Source organism: Mustelus asterias, chromosome 3 (assembly GCF_964213995.1).
Source record: "Mustelus asterias chromosome 3, sMusAst1.hap1.1, whole genome shotgun sequence".
NCBI lineage: Eukaryota > Metazoa > Chordata > Chondrichthyes > Carcharhiniformes > Triakidae > Mustelus > Mustelus asterias.
This window is the reverse complement of record NC_135803.1, coordinates 33,236,933-33,258,056: the sequence shown is the minus strand read 5'-3', so window position 1 is coordinate 33,258,056 and position 21,124 is coordinate 33,236,933. Positions and strand designations below refer to the sequence as shown.

The 21,124-nt window shown below is 40.1% G+C and overlaps 2 protein-coding genes across 4 annotated transcripts in view; one reads left to right on the top strand and one right to left on the bottom strand.

The window, feature by feature from the left end:
• mcf2l2 (MCF.2 cell line derived transforming sequence-like 2) overlaps positions 1 to 21,124 on the top strand; it is a 334,271-nt gene that overhangs the window by 187,192 nt on the left and 125,955 nt on the right. The window lies entirely within an intron of this gene.
• b3gnt5a (UDP-GlcNAc:betaGal beta-1,3-N-acetylglucosaminyltransferase 5a) lies at positions 1,793 to 20,330 on the bottom strand. 3 transcript variants are annotated; one of them, XM_078207047.1, is made up of 2 exons: positions 20,255 to 20,330; positions 1,793 to 5,985 (listed from the first exon to the last, which is right to left on the bottom strand). In XM_078207047.1, exon 2 carries the CDS (start codon positions 5,649 to 5,651, stop codon positions 4,515 to 4,517), a length of 1,137 nt encoding a protein of 378 aa, XP_078063173.1. In that variant the 5' UTR covers positions 5,652 to 5,985; positions 20,255 to 20,330; the 3' UTR covers positions 1,793 to 4,514. The 3 variants fall into 3 exon arrangements, with proteins under 3 accessions (XP_078063173.1, XP_078063174.1, XP_078063175.1); XM_078207048.1 differs by having other exon boundaries at positions 20,054 to 20,281; XM_078207049.1 differs by lacking the exon at positions 20,255 to 20,330 and adding an exon at positions 20,042 to 20,197.

Genomic DNA, 21,124 nt, shown 5'->3' with positions numbered 1-21,124 from the left:
TCTCATCTGATTCACTAATGTAGAATGGGAGATTTCCTTCCGTAAAGGACATGTGACTCCAGTAATGTGGTTGACTCTTAACTGGCCTACCAAGTCACTCAGTTCAAGGGCAATTTGGGATTGACAATAACTGTTGGCTCAGCCAATGAATCATTAAAAAAAAAATATCACTCAATAGTAACCTTGTGGATCTCCATATTTGCTTGCTGCATTACTGGCAGCTGTACCTTGTTGCCAAAGCGGACTTTCCTTTCTACACATTATCCTCTTTCTTCAAAGAAAATAGAACATCCTATAACTTCTCGGATCAGATTTTCAGCCTCTCCTCAATGCAGTACCTCTCTCATGAAGCACCTATACTTTTAGGGATCATTTCTATCGTTTCCCCCCCACTTAAAATGTGTTCAGAGGTGATCAGTCTCACTATTCCTTCTGAGCATGAGGCAGGTTAGCAGTGTTGTTTTTGGCAAAAGTTCCCAATTATTGATCATCATTCTCTTATTAGAAAAGTTGAGGGACAGAATGCATGTTATGTGACACATCAACTACTTTCACCCTCATGACAGCACAGTGGCATAATGGTTAGCACTGCTGCCTCACAGCACCAGAGACCGGGTTCAATTCCCCGCTTGAGTCACCATCTTTGCAAAGTCTGCATGTTCTCTGTCTGCATTGGTCCTCCCGAGCACCCAGAGGAAACGCAAGTCCAAAAGGTGTGCTGGTTAGGTGCATTGGCCGTGCCAAATTCTCCCTCAGTGTACCCGAACAGGCACCAGAGTATGGCAACTAGGGGATTTTCACAGTAACTTCATTGCAATGTTAATGTAAGCCTACTTGGGACACTAATAAATAAACAAAACTTAAACTACACTCCATCTATGGCAGTCTCCTCACCAGGTTCCATATGTAATTGTGTCATCATGGCTAGCAATAACTTCTCTTATTCCCATTTTCAATCTCTCTGCATCCATTTCCTTTTTGTAAAGTGATTTTGAAAGTATGTTCATAGAAAGTCCATTAAAACCGCTCAAAGAAGCATTTAAAATTTTATCCTAAACTGAAGTTTGTGACCATAACAGTGGTGAAAATGCCCCGTTTTTATTTTTCCATTTTAATTTCTCTCGATTGGAGAAGCATTGAACTGCTCATGTTGCAGATAAGAATAGTAATGTAGCATCAAAATCAAAGTGAGACTATCATTCACGGTAACGCCACTGCATTGTTAGTGTGCGAGGAGCTGCTCCTTTCAGATTCCAAATTGTTAGCTTCAATACTTTTAATTTTGGAGAAATAATCTTTCCATTTGCCAGTGTAAAATGGAGCACACAAAAATAAAATGCTGGAAAAACCTGGCAGTAACTGTGGAGAGAGAAATAGTTAACATCCAGTCTTACGTCATTATACTTGAAGCATTGGACATGATTTTATGGGTATGATTTTCTGGCCTTTCCTCATCAGCAGGATCTTCTGGCCCCACTGAAGTCCCTAGGCTGCAGAATGGGCAAGCCATGCAAATTGCCATTGGTTCATGGCGAGTCGCTGTGCTGTGGGAAAACCTGTCAGAGGGGCTGGAATTAAAATAGTTTCTCTCTCCACAGATGCTGCCAGCCCTGCAGAGGTTTCCCAGCATTTTCTATTTTATATGCTAGACCTGCCCACCCACAGTAGTAAGAAACAGCTGCAACAAGCAGATTGCAAAGGCCTCTCCATGACGAAGGGAAGAAAGTAGAAGCACAAAGTCATAATCAAATCACAATGCAGAAGTAATTCAGATCAAAAAACTTCTGGCAAGAATTTCATTTTATAATTTTATTTTTTCAGACAAAATAACCAGAAAAATGTTTGAAAGTTTCAACATATAAAAATAAATTTTCTAAGAAGCTAGCAAACAAACAGGTGCAAAATTGGCATGAGGCTCAAAACTATTTATCAAATCATTTTAAATACAATCGAGAAGTAGGTCTACAAGAGAGTAAAAATTCTGGTAAAGTACACATTTCTTACAACAGAGTTAGACAAATCTCTACCTTGTCAATGCATTTCAGACCACTGTTGTGCTACTATAAAAACTACTTGGCTTCAAAAAAACTTTCAATCTATCCCTGAAACAAAGCTGGTGCGAGGTAGGTCACAAATACCAAAACAAGAGGTGAAAGAAATTCTCCCGTTGAGTGCAGTCCTTTGTCCCTGCAAAGTTAGTGATAAACAGCTAACAGTACAAATAATCAAAATCCTTTGCTAGCAACACATCTGAAGGGATTTATGTACAGCTAGTAAATTTGAAGGTAATAAAATGCAAGCCTTTTTAGGGCACAAGGTCAATAGCTTAATAAAAAAGGTCAACAGTGGTGGGAAGTGCTAAAATTGCCACTTGTTAAATTTAAATGCTTCTTGTTCCAGAATCAGTGACAAAAATCAGAATTTATTAGGCTTGGAGAATTTTTTAAAGTATAATAATTCAGAAGTTTTTGATCTTAGCTGACATGTTCTATTTTGAATTACCCATAAGCCCTTTTGCACAAGTAGCAAAATCATTTAACGTGGTATCCTGTTCTGACTACACAATAGCACATGTACCTTATTCAAGGCAATTACTTAACTAGACTGTTTATATTGCTGATAACCAGTTCAGAAGTGAATTATTTTGCATGGAAAGGTACCAGTAATGCAGAAACTAACTAATGTATATTTTGTTACTGAGAACAAACTTCAGTCTTACAATTTAGTGCATGCAGGGGAAATGCGAGGTGACTTCTAATTGGATGTGCTAGAGTTGTACAGACTTAAAAGCCTTGTGTAGGGCATGAGAAACCTAGGAATTTCCAGCATGCAGAGGTGCTACATATCCATTCAACATTAAAACTTGGAAGACTAGGTAGTCGCACAAAGTTTATACTGCCATGTGGATTCTATTCCATAAAGAACGTGTTAAAGTTACCTATGAGAGAATAGGTTAAAACACACAAAGACCCACATAATGAGAGAAATTTATAGGTTTTGCTAATTAGAGCCAATTTCCCAAATAACCTAGAGAATGTGAAACAAGCCTGGTGGCTGTTTAGAACTGAAGTAAATGCATGTGGTGTTAGGATGCTAGGCATTCTACTCCATACATTTGAGGGTATAAATTTGGTTTTGTCACCAACACACCAGTCACTTCATTATGTTTACCAGTATCATGCATTTAAAAATAAGCGCGTTAATCAGGTTACTACCAGGAAACCATCATTTACACAGTTTAATGCATGCATTAATGGAAGATTGGTTGTACACAAAGTTTTTCTATAAAATGTGTTTTAAAACTTAAAATCTTGTCAGCTACATTAGAGGCAAAACAATATAACTCAGCTGTCCAAGAACTTATCAAATCTGAAAGTTTAGAAATGTACATCTCTTGGATATTCATTACTTGAAATACCAAATGCTTTACAAGCATAAACTTCAAATTGCAATCATTCTGCTGTGCTGACAATCAAGTAACTATTGACCAAGACTGCCCAGCTCTTCATGATGAGAAAATATCATAAATAAAGCTGTACTTTCCTCCCATCTTTTAAAAGCCTTCATGGAAGTAACCATAGTTTTAGCAATTGGAACAACTGGCTTAGAAGCTATTTTATGGCATGTGGAAATCAAAGCAACAACGATAGGTACAACATTTAGAACTTGGCACACATCTCAATATCCCTCAATGAATCAGACTGTATACATCATAGAACTAGTTTAAACATCGGGTATATTAGCCAAATACTAAGTATTTTTAATTAAAGACTTTAATCAAGAATACAGACCTGTTTACCAATAAGTCCATACATTTAGGAGAAATAAAACTTTAATACCCAGTGTTAGCATTACAGCACCAGCAGACTGGAAGTGTGTAGAATTCAATAATGTAAATTATCCTCCAAAAGCTGTGTGGTCATGTATGAAAAGGAGTTACTTAATATTTGCACCCTGAATATGCCAATCAAGTTAATACAAGAGTTACTGGTCAGCTAGTTGTTACTAGCCACAAAATGTAATGTGCTTTATTCAGACAAAATTTTGTGCTGTTATGCAGTAGAATTAAACATCTTTCTTACTCAATGAGCAGAAATGTGTACAATTGAGAGTTTACAGGCTAGTAAGTGAAATGCTTCATAGTAGAATAATTAGAGATGGTCAGATAATGCCGTCAAACTTCCCTACATTTGTTCATTACTCACCATTTCCCCCAGCTAGATGATTTTTCAGATGCAACTCTTGGGAAAAAAATACAACAGCACTTGCTGGTAGCACACATTTTTCACCTGCTTTTACCCTTTGCCACTTTGCAAAACCTGTTGTTGATACTTAGTGCCATATACTTGAAATTTCTCTTAAGTTATGGGTAGACAAAAACACTGGCAAGAATAGTTATAAGTTAACTTTGTCCAAAACGACAACTGCTGCCTTGGTGGCTAATTCATTGCCAGCTTGCTCCCACCCCCAGAAAGTAAATCAGAGTGCTGTTATTTTTTCGTACAGTTACTGCACTAGGAAAATGCAGCAATACAAGGATATGTGTCCACAAAGTATGGTTTGCACAGAAGAAATACTTTGACCAATCGACAGTAAAATTGTCCCCAAAATCCAGAGGAGAGAGAAGTCACTTTTGCATGTGTAGCCTCCTGCCACAAATGGTGGATATCGTTCACGTGGCCATGAGAGGTCATCATTTTATTATAAATACAAGGATGATAAGGGGTCTTTCCTTCACCAGCAAAATAAATATGCGGTTGTGGTGCTACTCCCATTTTCTTGGCACATAGACCCATAAAAACATCATCTATATAAAGACTGCTGTTCAGGGTCATTACAGCCTCATAGACCTTCACTGCCACATCCTGAGAAACAACGTATGCAGCACCTGCAGTATAATCAGGATATGCAGGCCACTGATACATTTCGTAGGAAACATAGTATTTGCTTTCTTTGTTCCTTATAGGAGGTGCACCTCTGTGTACTCGACCAATCCAGAAATTACTTATCCCTTTATCCAGCTGTAGCAGGTAGTTCACCAGATTTGGAGTGTGCACAAAAACATCATCATCACAGGACATGACAAATTCAGCATTTTGGCAGAAAGAATTTGCCCACTTGAACTGGAAGATTAGTTTCAATGTGAGATTGTGAAAGTCATCATAGAAATCCTGCTGGATAAGGTCAGAATATTGATGATCTTCCATCAGTAACCTACTCTGTATGAGATCTCTCTGGGAGAGATCTTTATGTACACCTAAAACAAAAATCACTTTTATAGTCGCTTTTAACTCTGAATTTATATAGCGTTCATTGCCCCACGTCTGACGAATAGCATCCCGCCGCTGACGGTTTTCAGGAGCAGTCTTCACAAACAGAAGGAGCAACACGTCCTGATCTTGGCATTTGTCTGCATGGGTTATCAGGTACTGGTAACTGTGAAGGCTAGAAGCTGTCTCCTTGTCCAGAGTCAGGCTATCGTTCAAAAAAGTGTATTTATTAATGAGATATCTGTACGAATAAGACTTCACATGACTAAGAACATTTGCATCCAGCTGCTCCCAATAAATTAGGACAAGAGAGCAGAAAAAACAAGTAAAAATTACTTGCAGAAATTGACGTTTTCTTCCTCTTCTGTGTACAGTAGTCATTCTGCAAGTTTAATTGTTGACAGCCACAAAGAATTCAGGATGTTTACGTGCATCTCTTTCTGGGAACTTAGTGGTGATGTCTTGCATAGCTAATGCAACCAGAGATCTGAAGTAGAATACTATCTAATTAGACAAAGCTTTATGCAAATTGAATTGTATAAACCAGGGAATCACTTCCTGCTGTTTTTGGAGGTGCTTTATAGATGCTGCATTCCGGTACCCTCAGGGACAAAGATAAGGCCAGGTGAAAAATCAAAGTCCATGTCCACAATCTTCATTGCAAATGTCAATCATACCATTTCACTTCTGAACCATTCCAGCATTATCACAGAACCTGTCAAGTAAACAATTAATATGAAGTTTAGAAACAAATTGACATAAGTTATCACAAAATTAGAAAATAGACAAAAAAGTTTAATCCAGTATAAATACAGTTCTTGAAAACATTCCCTGGAATATTAGATCTAAACTAAAGCATTGCTTATTCACCAAAATAAATCATTCAAACCTATAATCTATATTTTCGGTTTTACAAAATACCCACTTCTCTGGAGGGCAACAAACATTCATTTAATTTGAAGGTACATGTTATGCCAGTAGCTCAAAGCTACAATTGCTGACACAGTAAGGAAAAATCAATAAAGTGCACTTGTGTATATTATGAAACTTTAGTCCAATGAGGCAATTATGGACTCGTATTTAACTTTTGGTATATGTAAATTGTACACTGGGAATAAACTACATAGCTACAAGGATAGAGTGGGAGAAATGGCCTACTTTTGTGCAATTATAACTTTGACAAGTCACCCAGCACGCCCTCAATCTCATCACAACCAATCTGCTTTCACAAGCCTCGTCTGACATCAGTCTTATATACAAGACAATTTCCTCCTGCTAAACAAGGGGGAAGACTAAAGTCTACAGCTCCGAATCAGTGACTTTTTAGAATTTCCCCAAATTCCTCAGCTTCTCACATCCATCCCTCTCCTGCAATTGAACACTATTACAACTGACTGATCTGGGTTTTTTTGGTTAGGATCGCAATTTTTATTTTTGATTACTGCTTTAATTCAAATCCCCTGTGCAAATACTAATTTGTTACCGAAAGCTCTCAGCAAAAGCACCTGTCATAGGATGTGAAGAGGAAAAAAGTTTGAATACTCTGCAAAATTTGAGTCAAAATGAGCAAGAGTCACTCATTTTACCTCCCTCCCACCTTCATTCAAGCTGCCACTGTTCCAAATGTGCATCCATAAACAAAATGTCATTCATGCATGCATTACAGGCTCATCACTATCAATTTAATGAAATTGATGAGTCAACTGTTTCAGACTTGTGAACTTTTCAATTTGGATAGTCAATATCCAAAGTGCTTAGGTGAAGTCCAAGTACCTTTAGCTCAATTGTAAAAATGTTTACCTAAATGATTAGCTCCAAGTACAAGAACAATTACAAGGGACGCCAATAAGTGATTTAGATCTGTTGTCAGCAGTTAAATAAATGCTAGTAACTCAAACAAGCATTTTTACTTTAAATTTAGACTGCCAGAGAGATAATGTCACATTCTAATTTGCTCAGTCGACTCAGTTTAAAAGAGTGCATCTGAATTTATACCAGATCTTCACACATCAACTCCATGATGAATTGTAGCAACTTAGGCAGGCAAGCAAATGTAAAAGCCAGCAATTTAACAAACATGATTTCAAAACTGATTTCCAGATTATAGTTAGGAAAGGTGAAAAATTGAGGTTAATCTCCCAACAGTGCAACTCACTTCATCCTGGAAATATTTATTCCCCGACCCTCAACATATCAGTGAATAGTTTCCTTGGCTCCAAGCTTATTTTATTAAAAAAATGATAAGGATCCTTTCAGAGTCTGCAGAGAACAGCACAAATTTGCTAGTAACTCACACCATCTGCTTTCTTATGAATATGGCAAAGGGGAAAAAGTACATAATAAAAATCATGATTAAAGTTTACTTATTAGTGTCACAAGTAGACTTACATTAACACTGCAATGAAGTTAGTGAAAATCCCCGAGTCGCCACACTCCGGTGCCTATATGGCCAATGCACCTAACCAGCATGCCTTTTGGACTGTGGAGGAAACCCACACAAACACGGGGAGAACTTGCAAACTCTGCACAAACAGTAACCCAAGCCAGGATTCGAACCCAGGTCCCTGGCACTGTGAGGCAGTAGTGCTAACCACAGTCCCACAGTGCTGCCCGATTGTATAGTGATCAGTAAAGTGACATTCTCTATTAGAACAAAAGCTATTTGCCGGGCTAACAAAACCCAAAATTTATAGGCTCATCAACCCAATGAGACACTAATACTATGGGAACAAGGCCCATTTCAAATTTTAAAATTGCAAGTAATTTAAACTAAGGATGCCTATAAAATGTTCACATCTCCCAAAGCAGGAGCCAATTTCCATTTACTGTACAACTACTTTAACAAAGTCAAGTTTTAATTTGTACACAAGAACTGATGTACCATGTTTCTAGCCTGTTTGGTTTTGCTCGCTTATTAATTCGAGAACTCGCACAGAATGTTTACATTCACAAATGAACAGGAGACTTCAGTTTTGACCGTGACTTAGAAAAGGAAAGTACTAAAACAGCTGGTAACTTATAGAACAACTTGAATTGCTGAGTTGGTGTTTTGGAAACAGTCAGACTGCAGTTTCCATTGTCTGGCAACACCATGCCAACTCTGGGAGACAAAATAGCAACAAAGCTTCAATGGAATGACAATTTTATTCTGAACATTACACAGAAATCAGCCAAATTTCCAGACCCCCTCCACCACCATCCCAGGGCATGTCCCACTAGCAGGGCAGATCCAGAGGTGGTGGCACAGTAGCCCTGGGAATCTTCATTCCCACAAAGTCAAAGGTTTAAGTCAAACACAGACCAAAAAGCTTCCTACTGATTACCACCTTTTACCTTTGCTTAGCAAATGAATCAGTACTCCACTGTTAAACACCACAAGGAATTGCTCACTGGAGTGTAGCAGGGTGCTGATTATGCTCTTGGTGATGGACATTCAGGTCCCTGACTAAGAGTGACTTGGTAGTAATAGCATTGACCGAGTTGGTCAAGAATTGAATATGGCTGGCAGGCTGCTCTGATAGCTGCCAAAACTCAACAAGTGGCAATGGCTAGAACACTAATCAAGTCTTTAATCACTAAATCACAAATCATAACACAAAATAAGCACACAATGAAAAGCTTTGACAGCATGTCTTTTTTCCCCCCTGAAAGTTCTGTACCATCAAGCAACTGATTCGAATCATAGAAACCCTACAGCGCAGAAAGAGGCCATTTGGCCCATCGAGTCTGCACCAACCACAATCCCACTCAGGCCCTACCCCCCATATCCCTACATATTTATGCACTAATCCCTCTAACCTATGCATCTCAGGACATTAAGGGGCAATTTTAGCATAGCCAATCAACCTAACCCACACATCTTTGGACTGTGGGAGGAAACCCACGCAGACACGAGGAGAATGTGCAAACTCCACACAGACAGTGACCCAAGCCAGGAATTGAACCCAGGTCCCTGGAGCTGTGAAGCAGCAGTGCTAATCACTGTTGCCATGCCGCCCGTTAGTTTTTAATATTGTGTCTCCTGCAACTATAGCTGTGAGGGACAGCTCGGTGGATAGGATATTGGTATGTAGATAGGCTGGAAAATTGGGCGGGGATCCTGGATTCAGGATTCAATCCTGGACCGGGGAGTGGCGCGGGCTTGGAGGGCCGAAGGGCCTGTTCCTGTGCTGTATTGTTCTTTGTTCTTGTTTGTTCTAATGTGCATCTCTAACAGCTACATTCCCTTTAAATAAACTGAGTATAGAGGAGCAGGCATACTGTTTCATCAAGGAGTGTCACTGTAACAAAAGGAACCACCAAATTTAAAACAATATAACAAGGAGAGATAACGCACTCCAGCCCCCACGTGTTGTGAAAGATCCTGCCTCTATGCGAGAAGGGTTGAGTCCCCTATTAATGCGCTCCATCTGAATACAGACAACACCAAAATTGATATACAATTAACAACAGATGGTGAAAGAACCAAAATACAAGGGAATAACCCACTTGACCTTATCCTCTCAATCTACTTTCATGGATACATCTGCCCCTGGCAGTGTAGGTAGCAAGGAGTGAACAGCATGCAATGCTTGAATATCAAGTCCCTTCCTTAAACTAAACAGTGATAAGTTGGATAAATAATAGGTCTAACAGCTCAAAAGCCGGTGCCCCATGAGATAAAACTGTGTGTGGAATTTGTACATTCTCCAGGTGCTCCGGTTTCCTCCCAGTCCAATGTGGGTTAGGTGGATTGGCCATGCTAAATTGCCCATCAGGGAACTAGCTAGGGCAAATGTATGCGGTTACGGAATAGGGCCTGGGTGAGTTTGTGGTTGGTGCAGATTCAATGGGCCGAATGGCTTCCTTTTGTATTGTAGGATTCTACGTACCAAAATACATCTCCTCATTTCTTCACATTGAACTTCATCTGCCACCTATCTGTCCACTTCAACTTTTGTCCTTTTGTAATTCTACACTGTCTCCTCAGTTTACAAAGCTCCCCAGTTGTGTCATCTGCAAATTCCGAATTTGTCCCCTGCACACCAAGATCATTCATATATAATCAGGAAAAGCAAGGGTCCCAATACCATCCCCAGGGAACTCACCTACAACTTTCCTCCAGCCCAAAAAATATCTATAGACCATTAGCATTTCCTATTACTCCTCCAATTTTGTACCCATGTTGCAACTGTCCCTTTTAATCTAGGAGCTATAACTGTTCAGGTTTGTTCAGTGGCACAGCATTGGATGTGTTTTGCAAGTCCATCCTATGTACATGACATCAACAGCACTATCTTCATAGACCCTTTGTTCACTCTTCAAAACTCTCCAGCAAGTTAGTTAAAGATTTTCACCTTTATCTATGCTGGCTTTTCCTAACCAACCTGCTAATTCTATCCTGCAAAATTGTTTCTAGAAGTTTCTTCACCACGGAAGTTAAACTGATTGGTCTGCAATTGTTGGGTTTATCCTTTACACTTGTTCAAAAAGGTACATGTCTGCAGTTGTCCAGTCCTCTGACACCTCCCGAGTCTAGGAAGACAGATTACTGCCATACAATTTTCACCCTCAAATATCCTTGGATGCATCTCATCTGGCGAGTGCTTTGCCAACTTTAAGCACCGACAGTCTAACTAACATTAAGAGGAGGCCGTGGCATAGTGATATTGTCACAGGACCAATAATCCAGAGCCCAGGGTAATGCTCTGAGGACCTAGGTTCAAATCCCACCACAGCAAATGGTGAAATTTGAATTCAATAAAAAAATCTTGAATCAAAGGTCTAAATGATAACCATGAAAGCATTTTCAGTCATTAAAAACCCATTTGGTTCACTGATTCACTTCCCTGAAGGACATTAGTCAGCCTTACCCAGTCTGGCCTACACGTGACAGCAGACCCACCAGCAATATGGTTGGCTCTTAAATGCTCTTTGGTTTGCTAGGCCATTTCACTCAGTTCAAGGGCAATTAGGGATAGGCAACATAGCTCAGCAGGCAATGCCCACATCCACTGAAATAAAAAAACTTCCACCCATCAATTTTGAACACTTCTAATGACCGATCCATCTTTGGTCAATGTCCTGGATAGAATCTACCTTATTGATGAAAATTATTCATTTAATACCTCAGCCATAGCCCCCTCACTCCATGTGTAAATTCCTTTCTGGGTCCCTAATCGATCTTATTTCTTCAACCACCTTTATTTTGTACTATTTATATGCCTATAGGAGACTTTATGCTGGGTGCCAGTATTCTCATTTTCTCTTTGCTTCTCCACCTCCCCTCTGTACCTTCTATATTCCTTGATTCTCAACTTTATTTTCTACCCAACACCCATCATGAGCATATTTTCCCTTCTTTATCTTAATTTCTATCTTTTTCATCCAGGAAGCTCTGGATTTGTTTGCCCTAAAGTTAATTTGTGTCACAAGTAGGCTTACATTAACACTGCAATGAAGTTACTGTGATATCCTTGCCTTGAGGAAATAGACCTCGACTGTGTGCAAAACAGTTCTCTCTGAAGAAAGCAATTGTTCAGCCATGGTTTTTTCATAAACCTTTTGTTCCAGTCTATCCAGTCAGACTCCATTCCTGCAGAATTGAAGTTTGCTCTCCCCTAGTTAATTATTCTTGCTCTGGGTTGGCTTTTATATCTTTTTCTACCACCACCCCAAAGGCTTATTTCCTTGTTATACCAGAATCATTATTCAAGCAGCAATCTTGAATGCTTTAAAAGGGTTTCCCACTTGGACCACATGCATTCACCTTTATTCTAATGTAGAGATAGTTCAAATGATCCAATCGTTACTCTAGCCCATTGTTCTTTTAGATCTTTCTGACCTCATCAGATCTCCTTTCTATCCTATTTCCACTTTTCAGTGGTTGGTAATGTAGAAGAGTTTTTAAATTCACTTTCCTATTCAAAAATGTGCAATGTGGCTGACTTAAGTGCCCTCTGAAATGGCCTAATGAGCACAGTAATGCTGCTGACTTCAGCGATATCCAGCTGATGTCAAGAATAAAGAGTTACAAATCCCAGTGAGACATGAATGCAATTCTATGCCTGGAGATTAATCACCAAAAGTAGAACTGGCATTTCCTTATTTCAGTCTACACTGACTAGTGATTGATAATTCATGAAACAAAACTTCTGAATCAGCTGTACCACAGACTAAAAATCACAAGTGCTTACTGTGCCTTAATGGAAGATCGTAGGAGTTTTTACAACCATGGAACTGATTAATGTCAAAAGTGGCTTTAATCACATTTTTACCACTTGAACTGGAGTTTGAAATAAACGTGAATATAGAGCGACCCCATCTCAAGGGCAGGTTTCTTAAAGCTAATTCAGACACTACCAAAAGTCTCAACAGATGTTATTATACCAAGACTGCCAATGCAATCTTCTTCCTAGTTTAATGGTCTCACATTAACCAAATATTTCAATTTCAAACTCAAAGATTGTTCTTTCATGGAAATAACTCACTTTGGAGGAAGTATCCACACTTTTAAAGTTATACAAAACCTGGGGGGGGGGGTTGGGTTTTAAAACTCAACTTTTGTAATTAGATGAAATCTTGTGCATTAACAATTGTGAAATTACATGCACTGTTTCCAGGAAACGAATGTAGTAATGCAATACAAACACTTGTGTAAATTGTTCCAGTTGGACCACAATCATGTGTATTTCCAATCATTTAATGTAGAATATGTCACAACACATTTAACAGAAGCATCATTAGACAGAAATTAAATGCCAAGCTAAAGCAGATACCAGAGGGTGACAAAGCTTGATGGAAGCAAGTGCAAGAAGGGTTTTCAAAGGAGTAGAGGAACAGAGAAGTTTTGCAGTAGAACTGCCTAGCAGACTGAAGGAGACACCAATGACATGGGCTGCAAGAAGTGGGGATTGCAGAAAAGGCAATTTTTTTGTTTTTGGTGTGTTCCAGACAGGGATGAGAACAGAAACCCCTTCACTTCTCTTACTGTCCATAATCAATGTTTTTTTTAAAAAGATGAGCGTTAACCAATTGTGTGGACAATTTGAATAACCAGCAGCAAACTGTTCTATATTCACCCTAAATATCTCATGCTACATCACCCACAAACTTGAGGAAAATATAGTTAGTAATTCACATGATTGGTCTGTCTTGGAAAACAGTTCAATTTCACTACTAAAATGTGGATAGGTGAAACTAATAGCCAAAGCAGGGCTGCCTTGAAGAGGTGGACTGTCTGCAAGTCAAAGTTAGTTACTTGCAGTCTCAATACCATTAGGTCTGTTGGCCCAATTGATGGGACTTGAGAAAGAACAAGCTTGGGGTCTTTACAACGTGGAGATGCCGGTGTTGGACTGGGGTAAACACAGTAAGAAGCCCAACACCAGGTTAAAGTCCAACAGGTTTATTTGGTAGCAAATGCCACTAGCTTTCGGAGCGCTGCTCCTTCGTCAGGTGGAGTGGAAGGAGCAGCACGCTCCGAAAGCTAGTGGCATTTGCAACCAAATAAACACGTTGGACTTTAACCTGGTGTTGTTAGACTTCTTACTGTCTTTACAATGTCACAGTCGCCAGCTCTTAAGATATAGGTGGTATAATGTTTTCTGCTGTGTTTTATGTGCAGACAGCATTTAAAGATTAAAATGCAATGACCTACATGGCTGCCTTACTATGTACTTTCTCACAGCTCCCTTCCAAATATGGCATTGGGCTCAAGACAATCACAGCCTTGGTTTCAGAATGAACCATGTTTTCAGATGTAACTACTGGGATCCATGACAGAGCAAGAAAAAAGCAATCTATACTTAAAAGCAGAGATACAACAGACAATTGTTAATGAAGAATAAGTCAGCGGTCCATCATTGGGCTAAAATGGTAGAACCACTACACTTGGAAATGTCACTGTACTACATGATTTAAATGATGTGTAACCTACAGAGTGGGTAATTTTGAACCCAAATGCACAACAACCTGGGGACAAGAGGTTATAGATTGATAGCACCAACTAGAATTATGTAGGAAGGAATGATTTTCAGCATTATCCCTCCTTTTCTATTTCAGCAAGTAGACTTTCAGGAGTTGGGGTGTGGGGGCACTAAAGTTACTCATATACTAGGTTAGACACTAGGTTAATACAGTGCTACTTCTAAAAGAAAATCTTCCCAGCTACTGCTTTAGCAAAGTTTCAAGTACTTCCAGTCGGTTATTGTTCATTATACAAGATCCACAACTGACCTATACAAAAGTAGCACAAGAGCTAGATAGAAACATATTAGAAGGAAAGAAAAATGAATACTTTTGGATCTACATTGTGAATGCAAGTATACTGTGAAATAAGCGCAATAATAACAAAACTAATGTAGGCAAAAAGAAAATAATGCAGGAAATAATTAAAGTTTCTTAAAGTTTAAAACTGGCTACAAGAGTCAATATGAATTCAAAAATAAGGTGCAAAAGAGACAGACTGGTCAGAGTAATCAATGAAAACACCCACATTGCAAATAAAGGATAGGAATAGATCTTTTAAATATATGTCAGGCTGCCAGAAAATGGTACAATCTGAATATTTGCCTCATTCTATCATCCCAGTAGTAACATGAAATAATGGTGCTATTGACTTAACAATCTACAATGGATACAGATACACAGAGGAAAGCACTATCTTCCATTTTGTACATAGACTTTCCCAAATGATCTGATCCTTCATGCATTGCTTCTAATTTTTTTGTGTAGCATTATGTTGCGTCTGGGTCAATAAATGGGAGTATAGATCCAAGATTCCTGAGAGATTTCAAATTTGCTGCCAGATAAATGCCAAACGTGCAGTGAGACGGTATAAAAATCCAAGCAAACCCAACCAAATATATGGAACCAACTCTGTTCCCACCATAAGAACGTTACGATCAATATAAATGCATATTCACCTGTATTTACTGAAAAAAGTTTTCGAATGGCTTCCCAGGAGCCCACGGGGAGTAAGTATTTTTGATATTACTCCCAAATGACCTGACTTATGGTTAGCACACCACAAAATATTTGCATTTTTAATGGAATGAATTAACAAATTTAATTGCCAATGCTGCTATACTTTTTCTTACTATCCAGAAGAGATAGCCTCTCCAATTAGCATGATGTATCACTATAGCTTTTAATCCTTGATAACCCTGCAAAGACCATTATTTCACAAGGACAAATATACTCATCAGATCACCAAGGTTGTTAGAATACATTTTTTTCCTCCAACCATCCCATTTTAACCAGGTGAACATTTTAAATTAGGTCAACCCACTAGGCACTATTAATTTGTTTTATATTCATATTTATTCAGAATAATTTTGAGTCACCTTCTGAAACCAAAATCCTTTATCTAACCCAGTGATCCTTTGCCCTTCAAACAAGTGGATTCACTCACCCTGTACAAATGTCTGTAAACCCCATATGTGAAAGTCCCATCTCTACACCACCATACCCCCCCCCCCCCCCCCATCCCAACCGTTCAAAGTCAAATAGAATCACAGAATCCCTACAGTGCAAACAGAGGCCATTCAGCGTGCACCGACAACAATCCCACCCAGGCCCCATCCCCGTAACCCCTCATATTTACCCTGTTAGTCTCCTTGACACGAAGGGCAATCTAGCATGGCCAATCAACCTAACCCACACATTTTTGGGGTGTGGGAGTAAACCGGAGCACCTGGAGGAAACCCACACAGACATGGGGAGAATGTGCAAACTCCACAGACAAACTGGGGCCGGAACTGAACCTGGGTCTCTGGTGCTGTGAGGCAGCAGTGAAACAGAAACCCTACAGTGCAGAAAGAGGCCATTTGGCCCATCGAGTCTGCACCGACCACAATCCCACCCAGGCCCTACCCCCCATATCGCCAAAATATTTACCCGCTAATCCCCTTAACCTATGCATCTCAGGATACTAAGGGGCAATTTTTAGCATGGCCAATCAACCTAACCCACACATCTTTGGACTGTGGGAGGAAACCCACGCAGACACAAGGAGAATGTGCAAACTCCAAGCCAGGAATCGAACCCAGGTCCCTGGAACTGTGAAGCAGCAGTGCTAACCATTGTGCCACCATTTTTTTTTTTAGTTTCTTTATTAGTGTCACAAATAGGCTTACATTAACATGCCGCCCCATTGAAACATTGAAGATAGAGATCGATAGATTTTGTCAGGCAAGAGTGTCCAGGAAGGTCAGCTGGCACAGTGGTAGCATTCCCATCTCTGGGCCAGAGCTACATGTTCAAGGCCCACTTCAGAACTTGGCGGCCATGGAAGGTATGTTCATAACTAGTGTGAAACAGTTTGGTTGTCAACCTGTAACTCCTTCCATACGCTTGATTGGCAGTGTGTTTCCTGGTCAGCCATACTGCATAAGGCAATGGCAAACCATGGCAGTACTTGCCAAGCATAATCATGGACCAATCCAATAAAAATCCATGGTTGCCAGTGCCTTCTTAGGGAATGGCACCGAGAGGAAGAGGAAAGGTCCAGGATTAAGGAGCAAAAACGGTAAATGGAATTGCAATACAGAATAGCCACATTTGAACGGAATGAAAGAACCAGCTTGAGGGTTTATCACTTCTTATTTCGAAGGATCAGATACCAAGTTTGCCAGTGTTTAACTTCTTTAAGTTTGGAAAAAATAAAGCAAGGGTAAATAAAGCAAAGGTAACAATGGAAATGAAACCAAGGATGTGCAGAAATGGAGACACCCAATGTATATACCCAAACACAAGGCTGCAGAGTAAATAGTGTTTTTAAAAACATGTAGAATTGTCTAAAAGTACAAAGCAGTTACACTAACTAGACATTTAGCTGATGTATATGCAGTGATTGAGTATTTTGTGTTCAATTCTGGCCAGTACACATTAGGATGGAAAGGATACAGCAGAGATTGACTGAATGGCCAAAAAGAATGAGGGATCTATGTAGAAAAACTGGGATTGTTCTAACAGCAGAGAAGATTGGATAGATTGAGAAGTCATGAACAGCTTAGATAGTTTATCCACATTGACAGAAAGGCTGGTTACCGGAGAATACATTTAAATCATTTACAAAAGAACTAGAGGTAACAGGTTAAAAAAAGGCCACTAGTTGTTGTGACCTGGAATGCACTGCCAGAAGTGTTAATGGCTATTTGAAGAGGAATGCATTTACAGGGCTACAGGGAAAGAGCCAAGAGTCAAACCAATAGGACAACTCCTTTCCATGGGTCCCCTATGCTAGATCACTATTAATCTAGTAAAAGTTTTCAAAAATGACGAAGTGAAGCAAACTGGCTTCATTTTAATGAAACTGACCGCTCTTCACTCCACCCCCCCCCGCCCAAATTAGGAGATCAACCACAAGGTCTCTAATTCATCTGTATCAATTTGTCCTTGAATCCAGTTTATTTTAGGTAGTATCAACACTGCAAAGTGAAACAGCACAATGTTGCTCAAAGAATGAACTAGAGCTCATAATTTGGCCATTGGAACACAGGAGCAGGGGTAGAGTGTTCAGCCCATCGAGCCTGTTCTACCATTCAATAGCATCCACTTCAATACCTCACCTCATGCACCCTCACCCCCCGGAAATCTGGTCATTTCTATTTTAAACATAGTCAACAACTAAGCAACCACAACCCTCTGGGGTACAGAATTCCAACCAGCAGAAACATCTACGTTTTTAAAGTATTTTGTAGGTTTCATGAGATCACCTCTCATTCTCTAAAGAACACAGGCCCAGTTTCCCCAATCTCTCTTCGTAGGACTATCCTTCCATTCTGGGAACCAAGTCTAGTGAACCTTTGTTGCACTCCCTCCATGGTAATAATATCTTTCCTAAGGTAAGGGAACCAAAACTGCATACAGTTCTCCAGATGTACTTTAAGCAAAGTTCTATACAATTGATGCAACATTTCACTACTCCTGTACTCAAACCCTCTGTGATAAGACCAACATACCCATCAGTCTTCCTAATTGCCTGCTGCACTTACACGTTAGCCTTTAGTAACTTATTGATGAGGACAGCCAGGTACTTTTACAGATCTGCATTTTCCAATCTCTTACCATTTAAGAAATACTCTTGCACATCTGTTCCTCCTAAAGTGGATAACCTAATTTTTCCACATTAGATTCTATTTGACATTCTTGCCGCTCATCAAGTCTGTCCAAATCCTCTTGAAGCCAATTTGCATCTTGCTTAATGCATATTCCCACCCATCTTGTCTCATCTGTAAACCTGGAAATATTACATTTGATCCCCACATCCAAATCATTGCTATATAGATGAACAGCTGCACCCCCCTCCCCCTTCAGCACCCCACTAGTCATAGCCTGCCAGCTGTTTTCTGCCCATTAACCAATTCTTAACCCATGCCAGTAAAATACTTTGTGCTACAATTTTGCTAATCAACTGCCTAGGGGGAATTTACCAAAAGCCTTCTAAAAATCCAAGTGTACTATATCCACCAACTCCCCTTTATAAATTCTGTTAGCAACAAAAACTCCAAGATTTTTGTCAAAAATGATTTCCCATTCATAAATCCATGTTGACTATGCCCAGATTATCCAAATGTTCATTTATCACACCCTTCATGCATAGATTCTAGCATTTTTCCCCATTACTGATGCAAGGCTAACAGGTCCATAGTTCCCCATTTTCTCTCTCCCTTCCTTCTTGAAAGTGGAGTGACATTTGCTACCTTCCAGTGTGCAGGAACCTTTCCAGAATCTATAGAAATTTGGAAAATGATCACCAATGCACCCCTAATCTCCATGGTTACCTCTTAACTCTGGGATCTAGGTCATCAAGTACCAGGGAATTATCATCCTTCAGCCCCTTCAATTTTTCCAAAATCACCATATCCTTGGCTATTCGAGAGAAAAATCTTACTTAAAATTGTTAAACCCCATTATTGCCTTAAACTTAGTTTGCTCTAATATATTGTAATCAAAGACAATTGTAATTAGCAGTTCCAGAACAGAGCATAATTGCTACCCCAAAATCAATGTTTTGCACTCAATGTACAGATAAGCCAGTAAAAGTGTTCACATAATATGGTTTTAAAATTTGAGGCAAAGCTAAAGGAAATAATTTTTGAACGTATTTAAAAAGACTTGAAATTAGTTACAGATTTTAAAAACAGGTGATGGAAGGTGTGAAGACAGTGAAGACAGGCGGCTGTCTTATCAGGTTTATAACCCAGAGATTTGGAGCAGTGGCAGCTCAGAAATCAACAGATAAAAATGACGGTTTGACTATTTGAACTCAGTTAAATATGCTGGAATACAAAACGCTGGTAGAACACGACCACAAAAGTTTGCGTAATGCCATGCAACCGGGTTACTAACATCCTTACGGGAGGGAAAGGCTGCCACTCCAATTCCTCCTGGCCCCCACACATTTTAATGTGCTCTTTGAGGTGGCTTCGCCACACCCATTCAGTTCCATTAGGTTTTTAAAAAGGGGGTGGGTGGGGAGGGGCAATTAAGTGATGATAAACACACTTGCAACACCCAGAGCTTGCGAAAGAAACGGGACGGGGGGGGGGGGGGGGGGAGGTATGGAGGGAATCTCGCTCGAGTCGAGAGGGCTGACTTTTTAAAGTAAATAGTTCCTGTATTGAAAGACGACTAGTCTGGTGTGCTTTAAAAAGTGGCATGCAGCTCTTACAGGTTGGTTCTGAGCCCTGTACTCTGCAGCAAAACTATCCCAGATCCTGCTAGTAGTTAAATCGTACTGATTACTAAATAGCGACCCGCCCCAAACTCCTGAGCCGACTACACACTGGCTTGGTTACCGTTTACATGTCCTCCTTCATCTGGCCTCGCCTCAAGCAGGACAAGTTCCCCTGCAAACTTCCAGCCAGAGACCACTTGGGTCACCCCCCGATACACTCGGACCCACACAGGGAAATAAATACAAATGGAAGCGATCGAAGCCGCTTTCAGCAGATAAAGAAGCCGTGTGGGAGGTTGAAGAGAGACTCGCCGCTCCTTACCCGCACTCTCCCGGTCCCGCTGTGATCAGAGGCAACTGCAAAGCGGCGCCTCAAATAAAGATGTCCGCCCCACGCCAGCCGCCGATAAGCGCATGCGCGGGCCGGCTGTCAATCAAAGCGGAGCCCGCTGTCAAACTGCAACCTGAGTCACAACACCAGCAACACGTGGAGCCACACAGCACTTCCTGACAAGTCATACCTGGCAGTCCCTGCCCTGATAAATAGGATCTTTCCAATTCAGTACAGATAGGTCCACCAAGATCCTCTAACCTATATTCACTTAACTCTGCAATTTTCCCTCCTTGCATTTTTTTGTTCTGAAAAGGAATTAACCGTTTCTCACCAATCCAAAAGACTGTTAGTTTAAAAAGTTTCCTGTATGAGCCACCACCCACCTCACATTTTTAAGCCGTTGCACACTTCAAAATGTTTCCGATCAATCGTACTACGTTACCTCCCAGCTGATTAAGCTGGTTGAGAACCTATTCATTAACCACTGATGAAATACTTAGAATACTGAGTCCAAAATGAGTTGTGGGGAAGGGGGAAGTGTCCTTTTTGTGAAAGTGCAAATTTGCAATGTTGTGAAAACAATTTATTTTGTTGTTTATATCCTTACTGAGTTACCCATTGAAAATCAGAAGAGAGGTTTAGGGAGGTAATTCAAGATTTTAAAACCTAGACAGCTGAAGGCATGACTACCAGGGGACAGGGGCTAAAGAAGTGAGGATGCCCAGAAAGCAGAGGTGGACTTGCACTTTGTAGGGCCTCGGGCGCTCGCTTTCATTTCTGGGCCCTCGCAATGATGTCACATGCCACCCTCATGATGTAATGCCCACTCCAATGATGTCTCAGAGTTTCAGTTTCAAT

Bases quoted from the DNA above. Each gene is read 5' to 3' on its own strand.
- b3gnt5a (XM_078207047.1), bottom strand. From the start codon at position 5,651: ATGACTACTGTACACAGAAGAGGAAGAAAACGTCAATTTCTGCAAGTA.